The 15848-nt window shown below is 42.4% G+C and overlaps 1 protein-coding gene across 1 annotated transcript in view; it reads left to right on the top strand.

The window, feature by feature from the left end:
- Nucleotides 1-15848, top strand: part of otog (otogelin) — a 332167-nt gene that overhangs the window by 25782 nt on the left and 290537 nt on the right. Inside the window, exons 11-14 of the mRNA XM_086008512.1 lie at nt 8121-8167; nt 9579-9724; nt 12969-13101; nt 14348-14525. Of these exons, the coding sequence (XP_085864638.1) occupies nt 8121-8167; nt 9579-9724; nt 12969-13101; nt 14348-14525 (504 nt within the window). The remainder of the gene's footprint in view (nt 1-8120; nt 8168-9578; nt 9725-12968; nt 13102-14347; nt 14526-15848) is intronic.

Raw genomic sequence — 15848 nt, 5'->3', positions numbered from 1 at the left:
TCCCACTCTGCTTCAGATAACACTGCAAGTCAATGTCCTAATGAATAGAATGGTCATAGCTGGTCAAGCAGTGGAACGTTTACCAGCAAATTATGTGATTTTTAAATCTAGCAGTATCCCTGCACAAACTTGGAAACAATAGACGTTTACAGCACAGAAGGCCCATCGTGTATTTGTTGGCTAGAACAATCCAAAACTGATCCCGCGGCCTTGCTCTTTTCTCATAGCTTTGTATCTTCATTTGCTTCAAATATTTATTTAATTTGCTCTTAAAATATATAATGGTCTCCACTTCAATCATTCCCTGTGGCAAAGCATTCCATGTTCCAACCACCTTCTGCGTAAAGACATTTCTTCTAACTTCCCTCGTCACTGTTTAAGTGAACATTTTAAATTGATGACCCCTCGTCGCTGATTCGCTAACCAGAAGAAATAGTCTTTTCTATTTACTCTATTAAAATCCTACGTAATTTTAAAATTCACTATTAAATCTCCTCAGCCTCAATGGAAATAGTCCCAATATTTCAAGTCTATGCTCATAACTATAGTTTCCCATCCATGCATCATCCTGGTGAATCAATCCTCGACACTCCCTGTGGCTTTAATGTCCATCCTACAATGGGGCAGCGAAAGCTGCATTTTGTACTCTAATTATGGCAGAACCAATATTTTGTACAAATTTATCATTATTTCTTTACTCTCTTATTCTACGCCCCTATTTATAAAACCTTCCTAATCTTCCTCTTAAGCAGTCCAACAGAAAACAGTCGGGAGAGTACCACCCTTGAGGTCTTATTTTTCAATCCTTAAGTTTCCTCTGCAAGACTGCCAACCTATCCATATCTATGTCATTGGTTCCAACATGGTACATGACTTTTGGCACTCTCTTTCTCCATGAAGGAAGTTAAAACTTATCCAAGGCTGGATGTCAGACAAGCAGTCTGAGAGTACAGTATCATTTGGAGGGGGTCGAGGGAAGTGACAGAGAGGTAGAGTATGGTACCATCGTGGATATATGAAGCATGTCAATGAGGAAGAGGTGACAGTGTGGAAATGGGAAGATAGCTATTGCTGTAGATGCTTTGGTTATATTCATATAGGTAGGAGTAAACCCATAGAAGGGCAGTCCTCTGAGGTGGGGAGCTGTTGAAAAAGGATTTTGTGATTGACAGTTTTTTGAATGCACTTTGTTAGCTTAGTGCAGACAGTATCTGTTGGAAGGAAGTGCCATGCTAACATTACAATTGATTGTAGGATGGTTTAAGTTGCCATTGAGTCTTCATTTGTACATTGTGTCTGGGTCTGTAAATGTAGGCCCTAGAATAATGACAGGTGCAGACATAACACCCCCAGTATTTATCATACCTGTATTTGCTGACCCTTCATAACCCATTTTTCTCATCTACATCATGGAACGTAATAGGAACTCTCAAAGGAATTCCTATTGTCAACACTTTGTTTGCTGCAAATTCCTTTGCAGCAACAAGCAACACACACACCAACCTAGAAAACTATCAAAAGCTGACCAACAGCTTCAGAAAAGATGACTCAATCCCTAAAAAATTGACACCCAAGAATGACTCTTGAATGGACATGAGAAAATAAAGAGTTACATGGGCTTTGTAACTTAAGCAGTAGGTATACACAACCTTCTCAGAAACAACTATAGATAAGTGTATGGTACTGCACATAGGAATGAAAAATGGAGGACAAATGAAAGGCATGGATGTATTAAAATAGCAAAGGATGAAGTTACAAAAGACCTAAGCATCTTCATACACTTGGCAATCAACATATCCAACCAATGCAGAGCAACAGTCAACAAAACCAATAGTATGTTCAACTATATAGCCAAAACAGTAGAATATAAGTCAGAGGAAGTCCCGAACAAAGTATACAATGCACTGGCCAGACCACACCTTAGTACTGTGTCCAATTTACGTCACTGAGACACCAGGGGAGACACTGAGGGGGAATTTTCCAGGGGGCCAGCGGGCGCGATTGGTGGTGGGTCGGGTGGGAATTTTTTTTTTGACCGGGTCGGGTCCCCGCTGACACGCGCCTTTCCCAAATGTCGGGTCTGCCAGCGCTGAGCAGACCCGACCCGTGGCGGCGGGGGAGGCAATTAAAATCATTAGTGGCTTGTTTACAACCACATAACAGTGCTTTTTTCCCAGCTTTTTTATTTTGACAAGTCGCCCATCGATTTCCCGTTGTGCCTAGAGCTCGTCAGTGAAGCTGAGGCAGGAGGTCACTTGCCATTCTTTCAGTTGATGAGTTGACAGCTTCAATGTTAAGTCAAAGCTCCCATCTGAACTAGATATCTTCCCTAGTATACTAGCTTCTCTAAACTGCATTTCCACTACAGATTCAGAATGCTGCAAGTCTTTACACAAGTTTCCATCCAGTCTGACTTCATAACCTCTCCCACCATTGACCAATCGCTTCTGTCATATCTACTGCACCTGCCATCTATTCCATCAGCATCAGTGCCCTTGAAACTATCTCAACTTGGTCCTTGGAATCTGACCACGATCAGTCCCAACACCAGCAGCACCAGGTACACTAGCAGCATCAACAACAACACCAACCTTCTCCGCAATCAACTGATGCTGCACAGGACACAGGGCATCAGCACCCGACCACATTGCTGCCGGGGAGGCCAGGGATAGCCTCACCCTGACCAGATTTACTTCACTTGACGCTGTACACCCTGGCTGCCACATGATGCACCAGGTTAGCACCACCCCACACTAACACCACAAAGCATCCCTACAATGCCCAAATGTAGAGATTCGCGTATCTCTGGTAAACAGGATCGAGTGCAAACCAATATGGTGGGTATATTGTGTTTAATCGGAATTTAGGACGGAATATAACACACTAGTAATACAGCAAAAACATACGACCATGACAAGCAGCTGGTACTGGACCCAATCGGACAGACAGCTGGCATGCATGAACAGTTCTCTGGCTTCCGACCTTTCTCTCTCTCTCTCTCTCTCTGTAGGGCCTTTGATGGTGAGCATGGGATCACGCTCAAAAGAGCGTTTGACCAGCCCAACTTCTCTTTGCAACTTCTACTCGGCTCTCCCCTCCACCGTCTGTGTGGTCAAGCACTCGGGGTGTCACTTTTATTCTCTTTTTAGGGGTGGCAAGACCATTTAACCTATAGAGATTCCTCTAAAAACTCATCATCCAATGACACCTCAAGTCCTTTGTCTTGGTTCTTGGATGAAAGCCCTCCCCAAAAAGGGGTCTCATTACTTCATCCAATTTGTTTTATTGTTTAATCTTTCTGAAGGTTCTTCCTTTGGAATTTGTGACTTATCTCTCTTGACTCTATCCTCCTTGACCCAGCAAGTACAAGGCCCGGCCCTGTTCCTCTTAATCATGGCCCCAGCCAGAGCTGTCGCACGATAGCCAGTCGCTATCTCACCTTCATCTAGCAAATGGCCCATTCTAAGATGGATACCTTAGCCTCCTCAAATTCCTTTCATTCTATGTCTTTTCCTAATTAACTTTTAATTATCTTCACAAAATTCTGTCTGTGGAGATTATAATATGGTTATTTTAGAAGAAATATAGGTTGGGCCTTCACTGGCCAAATTAAAGATACATTAACAAAGTCAAAACCCTAACTTACAAACAACAGATAACTAGCCTGGCAGGGCCGTCCTATGGACCCCCACGTGGAAGCTTTCCAGGAAGATGAAACTTATCATTTAAACACATTGGGCCAGAAATTCGGGTCGGGGGCTTCCCGCGGGTGCAAGCCTCCGACCTGCACTTACCTAGCGCGCCGGCCGTTGAGCTGTGGGCCTGCGTGGGATTCCGATCCTGGGCCTGCTCCAGCTGCCGGCGCGCAGTGCTTGCGTATCCCAGGGGCGCAGTTAGTTCGAAGCGTCCCCTGGGATCACGTGGGCCATGGAGAGCCAATCGGAGCAGGGAATCTCTATTCATAGATTTGACAGGAAGGCCCGTCAAATCTATGAATAGAAATCGGCCCCAAAACCTAATTAAAATTTCAAATAATTTTTTTTTTTTAAATCACATTTTTAAAATAACTATAAATTACATAAAATAACTATTTTAAACAATAATTTAAACTTTTGAAAAAATTAATTACAGTTTTTAACGGGGCTAAAAATAAGATTACCTTTCTTTAAAGTATTTAAAAATAATAAAAATGTGTTAATTTTACTTAATTCACCACTTACCTTGTTAAAAGCAGGCCTTGCACGAAACCGGCACTTTCATTGGCCCTACGCGTGAGTACCCAGCGCGTACTCACCCGTGGGGACCCGAATTTCCGGCCCATTATTTGTGTAGCCATATACATTTTTAGGCACCCCTAGTTTCTAACACAAGCCATTCCTTTCACACTCATCACCATTGCGGGGATACCCTTATGTCTGGGGTGGGGGGGGGGATACCCTTATGTCTCACCATTCACTGCAACTCACTAAGCCACTTCCAAAGTGCACACAATCTGTCCAAGAACACAAAGGCCTAGAAATTCACTATGGCCCCGCCAGCTGGCTAACGGCCAAAAGTTAGCGCTGGGCGCGGAGCCATGTGCGACCGTCCGATATTCACTTTTCGCGCCCCAAGTCGGAACCGGGCGCTATTCCAGGGTGTGCCCGCCACCGCTTGGGGCGCTGAAACTGAATATCAGCGCTCTAAGTGCCGCTGCGCCACCCGATGCGGTGCGGCAGGCTGCGGTACTGCAGGCCTCCTCCTTCTCTTAAGGTGGAGGTGCCTGCAACGAGGAGATCGCCGCTGGATTGTGCCGGCAAATGAGCCCGGCACCACGGAGAAGTGCCAGGCTCGCGGAAAGCAGCCGGCAATGCCGCGGGGGGGGGTGGTGGAGGAGGCCGGGGAAGGAGGTGCGGGCAGGCGGCCGCCGAAAAAGCGGCCGGCCGCACCTCCACCTTAAAGCGCCCCAGTAGCGCAGCAGTACGGCCCCGTTTTTCAATTGCTGTTTGTGGCCACTGCAGAAGAGGCGGCCGCAACTAAATATGGGGTTTGGGCTGGAAGCGGGGTGGAACCGGGGCACTGCGCACACCGATGACATCATCGGTGTCGGCGCAGCGCTACCGGCTACCGCCGCCATTACCGCAGCGCTGAATATCAGCGCACCCTCTTACACTGGCGCAGAAACCCTATTTGGGCGGTAACTGGGCGCAAAGCCCACTGAATTTCTAGCCCAATGTGTTGAAAATAAAGGTGTCAATATTTGGCACCACATTAACAGAAACTTTATACAAACATTGCATAAAACACCCAAGTGCCTACCTTTGTGTGTTGTTAGTTGGTATGATTGCACTAGGATGAGGGTGAGTGTAAGGGGTGGCTAGTGAGATAGGGAAGTGATAATGTAGATAGAGAGGGATGGGTGAAGGTGCAAAGTAAGTTAATGTGAGTAAGGATGTGCAGGAGTACTGTAGGGAAGGCAGAGTGATGGGGATGTGATGAGTGGCACAGCAGGATGAGGTTGGTTGTGGCTTTGCAGTAACGTTTCATGATCTACTGAGATCATTGAAAGGTTTGCGCCACTGCAGCCTGGCCCTCCTGATAACATTCCTGCTTGTACCCTCCTGTGCAATGTGCAACCAGGCCGCGTTGATCCCCTGGGGAAGTCTCTTCTGCCCATTGGAAGGGAAGAGAACCTCTGTGCAGTGCTTGTCCATGTTTGCAGCACCTCAATGCGGTAGAACACTGACAGCACAAATGTCAAAATAAATTTGCGCATGGTCCCTTTAAGGAAACCAGCTGATGATACAACATCAAATGACATCCTCAGACCCGCTTCCTTCAATTGGCCGGCAAATGCGCTGGGCGGGCTTAACAAGCCCAATCAAGGGAAAATCATTTTGGACAGCGGGATGGAGCCAGCAGCGAGACCTGGAACCGCCACCGACGTCGCCCGCCACGGACCCACCGAGGTTGGTAAAATCCAGCCCTGAATCATTGGAGGCAGTGCAGAGAAAAGACACGAGGCCTATCCCTATTATTAGAACTCTGAATTATGAGGAAAGACTGGAGAAATTTGGACTTTTCAGGCTTGAAATGAAGGCTGTGATTTTGCCGGTGCTCAACGAGGCAGGTCAGAGGTTAAGGTGCTATTGATTGACGGCGGGTCCCGAACCCGCCGTCAATCTGCCTCCAAACAGCTTTCCCAAGTGTCGGGTTCCCAATTTGCGAATGGACCCGACACCTAGTGGTGGGAATGGATTAAAGGCAATTACCTGCTTATTAACAGGTACTTGTCAGTAGTGTTCAGCTTATTTTGGGGTTTTCCTGCTTCTGGTTGGGTTTCCCAACATCCAGACACCATGCCAGGTAAGTGTGGCATATTGTGAGTCTGGTGTAATGTTTGTGAAAAGGTGACAGCTGCAGAAGTGGTGTGAAGGATCCAATGTTGTACCTGGTGAGTTTCAGAGCAAAGAAAATGTTGGGTGCTGCATTTTTAAAACATTTTCAGATTTCTTTAGCTTACAAGTTTTTAAATCCAACTATATGTGCAGTGCCACCTCATTGGGAGAACCTCTCTCACCAGTGACAGATCGCTTCTGCCATCTATTCCAGCATATGGAGGGAGTCATTGGAGAGTCTGGGTGCAAGAGTTCACCTTTGTGCAGTGATTATCAGTGTTTTCAGCACCTCAATGTTGTCAAACACTGAGAAATCAACTGTGAAAAAAAGATTGTGCATGGTCCCTTTAAGGAAACCGGCAGATGACGCATCATCAAATGACGTCATCAGACTCGCTTCCTGTTAATGGGACGGGCTTAACAAGGTCAATCAGGGGAAAATCACATCTGTGGCGTGGAGGCAGCAGGGGGCGGGACTGGAAGCCGGAACCAAGCTGTCCTGCACCCATCCCAACACCGCTGACAAAATCGCAACCGAAGTTTCTGAGAGGTGATCTTCTAGAGCAATGCAAGATAGTGAATTGAATGGAAAAAAGTAAATCTGGAAAACTGCTTCAAATTACAGGAAACTTTCTTTTATCCGGCACGGACGGGACCGACGTGATGCCGGTTCATCAAAAATTCCGGATAACCGAACGCTATAGTAAAAGATAGGGAGAGCTGACAGCTCCGTATAAAGCAACAAACCCTGTTGCTTAGTAACAACTGTAGAACAATGAACACAAGTTTCAAGCGTCTCTGTAGCTTAGCAACAGCTGCAGCCACACCCTTGCACAGCACAGATGGAAGAAGGCAAATAAATATGAAGTAAAACCTACTCCTGAATTTTGCCGGTTAACCGACATTTCCGGTTATTTAGGTGCCGGTAAATCGAAAGTTTCCTGTAAATTGCAAGCGTAGACCAAGGGATAGAGGTTCAAACTAGTAAAATCAAATTTAGGACTGATATGGAATGGACTAAAAGATAAAGGAGGAGAACATCCCGGAATGATTTAAGGACAATTGGATTCTGCAATGGAGAGACTTTAGAGTCACTCTCGATAGACAAATTAAGATGGGCCAAATGACATTTCTAATCTGTAATTATCTTGTGATCGTGTATGGAAAAGAAACAGAAAACATGAAAGTCTGAAGGAAAAAGACAAATGTTGAAAGGACAAAATTGGTTACATGTTTCTAGGAGGCACTTTACCCCTTCCAGATCTAGTTCTCAGAGACACTTGTATCCCATCCAATTCCCACTTTGTAACAGAGACACTGTTTTCTCCTCCCAGTTCATTTTGACACTCTTCTTCCTCTTTTCCCCTCCCTTAATTCAAATTGGCACTCTTCCATCCAGTTAAGCTGGTACTCTATATCTGTTCACCCAGATCAAGCTGACACTCTTCTCCCCACTCCCTCTCAGCTAATGTTAGGCCTCTTCCACACACGACCCACATCTTCTCCTTTTCCCCCCACTCACTGCTTCTGCTCCCTTCCCTCTTTCCTTTGTTACAATCAATTTTCCCCATTTCTCTATTACCATCTATTTCCCTCCCTTTCTGATGATACTAAATATTCTGCTGTAAAAATGTTAACCATTATATTTCTGAAGCATAATTTTAGGTGATTAAAAAGAAGTCCTAATAAGGCTTGAAGTGTTATTTCATGTCATGTCATTTTAAATATTTTTTTTGGTTCCAGTACGTGCGTAGGAGGCATTTGGAATTGTACAGAGCATAGCTGTCCAGGTAAAGGATTTTTCTGATTTTGTTCTACATATAGTGCACATTTGCCATCTAAAGTTACAGGGGGGACCTTTGGCTTGGCAGATGGCCATGATATTGGGGATACGCCTCCGGTGCCCACTCAATATGGCAGTCAGGAGGCCCAAACCACTTTCAGATTTGGGTCTCATTAACATTTTCTTGACAAGCTGCTGATGCCAGATAGGTGCCCGCTAAAGTAGTCAACTGCCAGGTAAGACTGCTCCTACTAACCCTGGCTCCACATTAAGGTAAATTTTTAAAAAAACTTACCTACAGGGGCTGCCTATAGCACCTGAAAAAGTAGTCTGAGTTTACAGCAATGCAAGCTCTGACTACTTTTTAACTTTCAGGGTCCGGAATTGGCTGTAGGAGCCTTATTTCAATATTGACTTCCTTAAAAAAAGGCACTGCTGAATTTAGTAGTGACCCGGGCACACATGCAAATTGGGCACAGGCCTTCCCACTGCTAAATTTATCATTGTTGTACCAGTTTTATGCTTGTAAAACAGACACAACAATGTTGCATTTAGAGCCTATTGAATTTTTACTTTATTAATGAATTATCATTTTGGTAACCTTTGTATCAGAGGTGAGCAACAGGTAGATATGGCATGAATAGGAGGAGTGTTTTCTTCCACAGTGACATTAACAGTTTACGGTTGACCTAAATATAAGAGAGAAGAATTTTTAAATACTAGAAGTACCCATTATGAAAATAAGCTAAAGTTTTCTCAGATCAGCCACACCTATTCCTCTTTTGCATCCCTCAATCACTGCTTTCTCCAGAAACATACCCATTTGTCTCTTGAATTCATTGTCACTGTCCACTCCAATGGCTTTCCCAAACTTATTCCACAACTCTGTTACCCTTTGGCTGTAATAATCATGCCTGACTTCCCTTCTTAGTTTTGATTTCCTAATTTTTAAGTTATGTCCCCTGATATTTAAATGTTGAGCAGCATTTGTTCTAATGAAGTAAAATGATTCCAACACAAGTTCACTTGCCTTTATTCCACTCTAAGGTAGGTTCACGGTCCAGTGAATATACACAACATTCGAGTTAAGACCAGTTGAAATGTGTTGTGCTGTGATGTAGAGCAGATGGCAAGTATGGTGGCACCACATTACTTGAATGTGTATAGTGCAATTCAAAGGCAGACTTCTGTGTCCGTACGGTTGCACGTTGATCGTGGTTTATGTTTAAATTGACATTGAAAATATCAAAATGCTATTAACTGTCATTTTTGTTGGAAACTCTTGTAGTCAACAACTTCTCAGTATATAGCAGACATTCCCCTCAATGACCCCTAAAGATCTGGCTTAAGTTTATACATGTGTAGATTAAAATACTTGCTTTACTGATTTTGCTTTGTGTTTTTCTTACTTATTCTAGCGGAGTGCTCAGTAACTGGAGATATTCACTTCAAGACGTTTGATGAACGGGTGTACACCTTCCAGGCCACATGCCAGTATATTCTGGCAAAGAGCCGCAACTCCGGAAAGTTTACCGTTAGCCTCCAGAATTCTCAGTGTGGCACAGTAAGAAACAAAGTTTGTTTTTGTAAGAGAGAATAAGGGGTTTGAACAAAATTGATTTTTCATAATAAAATAGGATTGAAGGAAAATAAATATATAAAGAGGGTGTTGGAGAAAAAAGGGTAGTGGCAGTGGTTGGTAAATTGGCAATCCAGTGATTGAACTTAGGTGCACACCTGTTCTTAGATAAAAGCCTTTCAGCTTATCTGAAACGGCACAATCAAGGCCATTACACTTCACCTGAAAGAAAAACTACAAGGTCTCTAATCCTTTAACCACAAAGCCAGCAATCTTCTGGTGCCAGTGAGCTGATGAAAGCGATATTCACCAAGACTATGTAGATTTTAAGAATCATGTGAAATTTGCAGACACATTAGGACAATAAATTGGACAAGAAGTTGACTGGATGGAACCTTATCTGTGACTCTGTTGAAATGTCAATGTCTTTGATGGTGTGGAGGATGAGAGCAAGCCAGGATAAAAGAAGTTTGCAAAGTGGTTGGTGAAAGAGACAGCAGTTGATATGAAAACACCTGCTGAATGTGGATTGATGTAGAGTTATCAAAGAGACAATTCACTAGAACAGAGAATTATTGTTGGCTTGAATTTCTCTCCTTTCTGGCTGTTTTTCTTCGTACTTTTCAAAAACTGTTTTGTGTTTTGGTGCTGCCTCCGGCCAATATTTAAGATCCACACTCAGTAGTAAATATTTAAAAAAAAGTAGTGAGAAAGAAGTAATTTTCTTTCTTGTTTGTATCTGAATATTCTGGTAATTTTTGCGTTTGGCCCTCCTTACTCAATGAAAAACTGTGGAACCACAGTGAGAATTTTCCATGCTCTAAAGTACTGTACAAAGGTCAGAAAACCTGTTACAACATGTGTCCCTTGGGACAGAACAGAAAGTGCTGGAAATACTCAGCGGGCCAGGCAGCATCTGTGGAGAGAGAAACAGAGTTAACGTTTCAGGTCGATAACCTTTCGTCAGAACTGGAAAAAGTTAGAAGTGTAACAGATTTTAAGCAGGTGCAGAGGCAGGGAAAGGGGGGAGGAGTGCTGGCTTAACATGATTAAGTCAAAGGAACTCGATGATATTTTCCATGTCAGTGGGCAGAGCCTTTGCCAAAGAAAAGCATACACTCTTAGAATTCTGTACAACTAATATGTGCAGTCCTTTACAAAGCTTTTTATTCTGATTTCAAGAACAGTGTAAGAACATCTTGATACTAAATCATACTGCATTTTTATCATCTAATTTCCAGGATAAATCTATTTGTCAAGGCATTGAGAACATTTGCTAATTTTATTTTTTTTTAAATTGTTTTTATATATATATATTTTTGCAGAGTTGAATAAGGTGAGATTAAGGGGTCATTTTCTACTTTGTACTCCCAGCGAGATGCATTGCCTGCAGGAGCACACATGAGAAATTCAAGCAAGTAATCTGTATGATTTTACGACCATTTAAATTAATGGTCAAAAATCGTGGGCAGTATATGTTCGAATTTCCGATTTGGGCATACAGCAGCAAAGCGCCTGCTGGAAACATGAAGTTGACAAATGACTTGTTCCATGCAGTCCTTGAGAACCAAACAGGTGATTTAGAGCGGAGATGCAAAGATGATAGATCCAGACCTGCCTTCTTGTGTTTTGGCTCTCTAATTATTTTTGAAGGATCTGGTAATAGGTTAATTTCTCACTTTCCATTTACTACACGCAACCTCAAATGCTGGTTGGGCCTTGTACGGGCAGTTGATGCTCCCATCTGAAGCAGGCAGGACCTTCATTTAGACTTTGGGAAAGGGGGTTGGGAAACGAGGTGGGGAAAGGCACAGCATCAGTTTTTGGTCCATGGGCATGCTGGATCCAAGTCTCCAGCATGCCCATGAGAACCTGGCAGGGGAAGGTGGCCTCGAGCCAACCTGCAGATGGGAGGGCCTTTAAAAGGCCCACAGACTTCAAAGGTATGTGGCTTAAGCCCATCTTGTATTTTTTACTTCCATTTGGCACTAGGCTTTCATGAGCTTTTGTGTCAGTTGCTGTGTATGTTTATTAGCCCCCCAGGGTTTGCCACTACAGATTCTCTCAGCTGGCATATTTGAAGGAAGAGAAGGAGCTATTGAGGAATACCACCTGGTCAGACTGCTCAAGGAGTGCTCTATATCCTCCCACTGGAACCCACGCCCTTACATCTGCAGAGAGAGAGAGGTTGCTGATGGGTTAAAATGCCTTTTAAGGCTCTCCAAAAGCTTTCTACAGTAAATGTTTTTACCCCTTCCTGTAACACTCCCTTTAATTGCCCCATTGCTTTAAATTTGAATTACACACAAGGTTTCTCTCTTATAAGTAGTGTCACCCTTGGACTCACCTGAGTTTGCACATGGATTTGTGATTAATTATATAAATGAGCTTTGACTGGACAGTTGAGTGCTTAAGATTCAGGTGGGTCTTAAAGTAGTGCAAACCAAATTAGAACTGAAGACAAAAAAAACCTCTATTCTGTTAACTGTTGTGTGTCAGTTTGTGTTAATTCAGCTCCATCCTATGGTCAAGCTTAGTAACAGTTTGTTGAATTTTATATGATAAAACAAGCACTAACCATTTAAATATATTCACAAACTGAATAAAAATAGAAAGAAAAAATATTAAAAGTAATAGTATTAACCATTTGATGTTTAAAAATGTTTATGTTGATTCAAGGGTGAATAAAGGTTGCAAATAGGAACAAAGGAACTGAAGTAGGCCATTTGGCCCATCAAACCTGCCATGCCATTTTTCTTAGCCATGGCAACTCTGTTTTGTTAATCCCAATTCTCTAACTTTTCTTCATATCCGTTAATACATATCTCACTTTTAAACATTTCAATTGTCTTTGCACCAATGATATTTCATGGCAGTGTATTCCACATTCTTATGATTCTTTGTGTGAAGTTTTTCCTGGATTCAATTTTAACTGATTAGTTTGAATTCTAAAATTATCACCAGGGATTTCCTTGGGTTATCCCAAGCAGCCTTTGTAACTTTAGCAGAAATTCTGGACACTGCATAAACAGAGTTTCAGCCGATCGTTTGGCGAAGATGCACCAGATAATCGGGAGAACCCTGAAGAAATTCTTGGTGTATGTTCCCTTTGTTTGGCTTACCCAAATAATGGATGTGTCAGACAGATTGAAATCGCAAAGCAAAGTCCTAAAAATAAATGGAGCAACACATATTATGAAACGCTAAAGAACTGTCTGTGTTTTCTCAGAATCTAAATGGTGCCTGCATTCAGTCAGTGAGTCTTGTTGTTGATGAAGATCTGAAGAAACAGGTGACGTTGACTCATTCAGGAGAGGTGTACCATTGTAATCAGTACAGGATCAGTTTGCCTTATACAGATGGTATGAAATACTGACCTCTTGCTGGAATACTCTTTGCAAATCTCTGAACTATCTCTTTTGGTACTGGTCTTTCTCTTTAGCCTTCAAAAAGTGCTGAGTGCTACCCCATAGCAAACCTGTGATAATTTGTAAGAATTAAGCATAGCCAAAATCGTGATTAATCACATTTTGTACTCGTTCTTTTTATTGGCTACATTTTTTACAGCTGGTAGCGATTTCCACATATTAAAATATTAACTAATTTAGACAATTTTTTTTACGATGTAGTATCAGCTTGGCTTGGTGACCTTTTTTATCCTTTTAATACAAGAACTGGTGTTGATGATTTTTATATCATTGAGGTGGATTGGGAACACTGCATTTTTAGAGACAATTTCTAATTAGATGTTTAGTACAGTCCAAATCTATTAAAATACTCCACGCCAGAGTTTTGTAGTGTATATATTTGAGAAGAATACAAGAAAGCATGGAATGAAAAATGGTTAATCAGCCTATTTTTTTGTGGATAATTTGCATGTCTGACATGCATGGAAACCTAATATTATGTTTAAGAGTCTTAAAACCCCAGAACAAACAAAAAAATCTACAACCACATGTAGAGTTTTTGTTAGTTAATAAGGAGTACACACTCTCTTCCCCAAAAAGACACATTTCAAGTCCAGAGAACTTGGGTGCCAATTGGCAGAGCCAAGGTGTGCACAGGGGTACTGCTGGAGTTAAACTGTCATTTTCTTCAAACATCCTTTTGCTTGCCAAAATAACATTATTTGAACCTTAACCAGAATGAGCTGATCTTCAAAAAAAATGTCAGTACAAGAAACAAGTTGGTGGGGTAGAGGAAGAGATGTAATTTGTCACATAGGATCATGTGCAGTTTTTTTTTTAAAAAGCAAAGAAATATACAATGAAGGGCTACAAATGGAAGGAAAATCCTACCAATGAAAGCAGGAAATTGCTTAGTTTTTCAACTCATCAAAGGTGGAAAGTCACCTAGTTGGAATTTTCCTGCCCGTTGAAAACAGTCACAAACTTACATAAGCTTGACTAAGATATGTTACTTTTGAATATTCATGAAAAGATGCATTGTGCATGTATGAGAAGTGTATGTGACTTAATTGCTGTTGGCATTACACCTAATATACTTGTTCAAACTTCAGCTAACTTGCACAATCAGCTTGACAGCAACTTGGTCAAGCAGAAATTTCACACCATATTCTCACGAGTACATTTCCTTGTCCTTTAACAGATTTGTTTGAAGTCATTGAGCTTACCTCTGTGTTTGTGCAAGTTAAGACCGACTTTGGACTCCGTTTGCAGTATGATAGAGAGGGGAGACGGCTCTACATCCAGGTGGATGCAAGATGGAAAGAGGACACCATTGGACTCTGCGGAACATTCAATGGCAATATTCAGGATGATTTCTTGTGAGTATTTGTCATGCTTTGAGGCTAATTGGCTTTGATTAGAACTTAATGACTGACTACAGTTTGGCTACAAAGAATGGTAATCATAATTAGAAAATTTCTGCACCTAAACCTTTGTGTTTGTTTTCAACAAGGATTAATTTATAACAGTACTGTAGTTCAACAGTGGGGTTTTGTTTCATATCTATGTCTGAAGCTTGGCAGAGACTTCAACCCTTACCTGCCAACCATATACCCATTCTTCATTTGTGCTTTTCCAGGTGCTCACATAGTTCCTGAAGTATAGGAGAAAACTGACTTTTTTTTACTATTTTAACCCATAGAGCAAATTAACACAGTTATCTTGCTAAAAGTGTTACCAATTACTGAGAGATGGAGACTGAAAATCTAAATTAAGCCATCCTGGGCCCAATTTAAATTTATGAATTGTAGGAATCTCCAGTATTTTCAAAAGAAATTTGCTTGTTTTCAAAATTGTGCAGAAATGCTTAACCAATATTTTAAATTTGTTTCGAGTTTACTCTTGCAATGCTAAATTGTCTCTGAGCTGCACAGTGTGAAATCATTTCCTTATATTAGCAGATTGCCTCATACGAGCAATGATGGTGAATAATGGGTGAATTTTCCTATGCTGGTAAGTCGCCTAGTGATGCCATTGGGGCACCTGGCTCATGTTGACAGCCGGGCCTTAGTTGCTTAGGGCCAGTGGGCTCCTGTCAAAAACCAAGAGCTTCGGCGCAGCTTTATGGCTTTGGACCGCTAGAATATAAGGCAATCCAGCCATCCAATATGGGGGAAGGTAGATTCCTGGGGGGTCCCAATCTGTGGAGTGGGGGGCCCAATCTGTGGAGTGGGGGGCCTGATCTGTGGATTGGGGGGTGGGTGGGATGGTAAAAACTGGAGTGGCAGTGTTCCAGGCTGAGTTTGTGGAGCCTGGTGGAGCACTCCTGCTCTTCCTGGCCCCACAAAAATGATGAGGAACTCACCTATGGGATCCTCTTCGGCCAGACAACCACTTGACACTGGCCGGAGAGTGCACGACACCGCTGTGCCCAGCTCACTCCAAAAATGGCAATCGGGGTCCTATGTACATCATTGGACCCTGATTAGCATTTTAAATTCGTCTATCGTCTCACCTCTAAGAAAATGTAATCTTTCCAATTTCTAACGACCAACAAAATATAGGTGAGAATTAGTGCTTTATAAATTCAACAATTTTGTTTGGTGGGGGGGGGGTGGGGGGGGGGAAATACATACACAATTTAAAATAAGGGTGGAATCTGTGTTTTTCTCTTTGTCTCACTGTGTCTGACAGCTGTTTGT

The sequence above is a fragment of the Somniosus microcephalus genome, chromosome 15, assembly GCF_052327205.1.
Source record: "Somniosus microcephalus isolate GS21.2 chromosome 15, FLI_Smic_1.0, whole genome shotgun sequence".
Classification (NCBI taxonomy): domain Eukaryota; kingdom Metazoa; phylum Chordata; class Chondrichthyes; order Squaliformes; family Somniosidae; genus Somniosus; species Somniosus microcephalus.
Note: the sequence above shows the minus strand (reverse complement) of the source record. Positions and strands in the feature narration are given on the sequence as shown.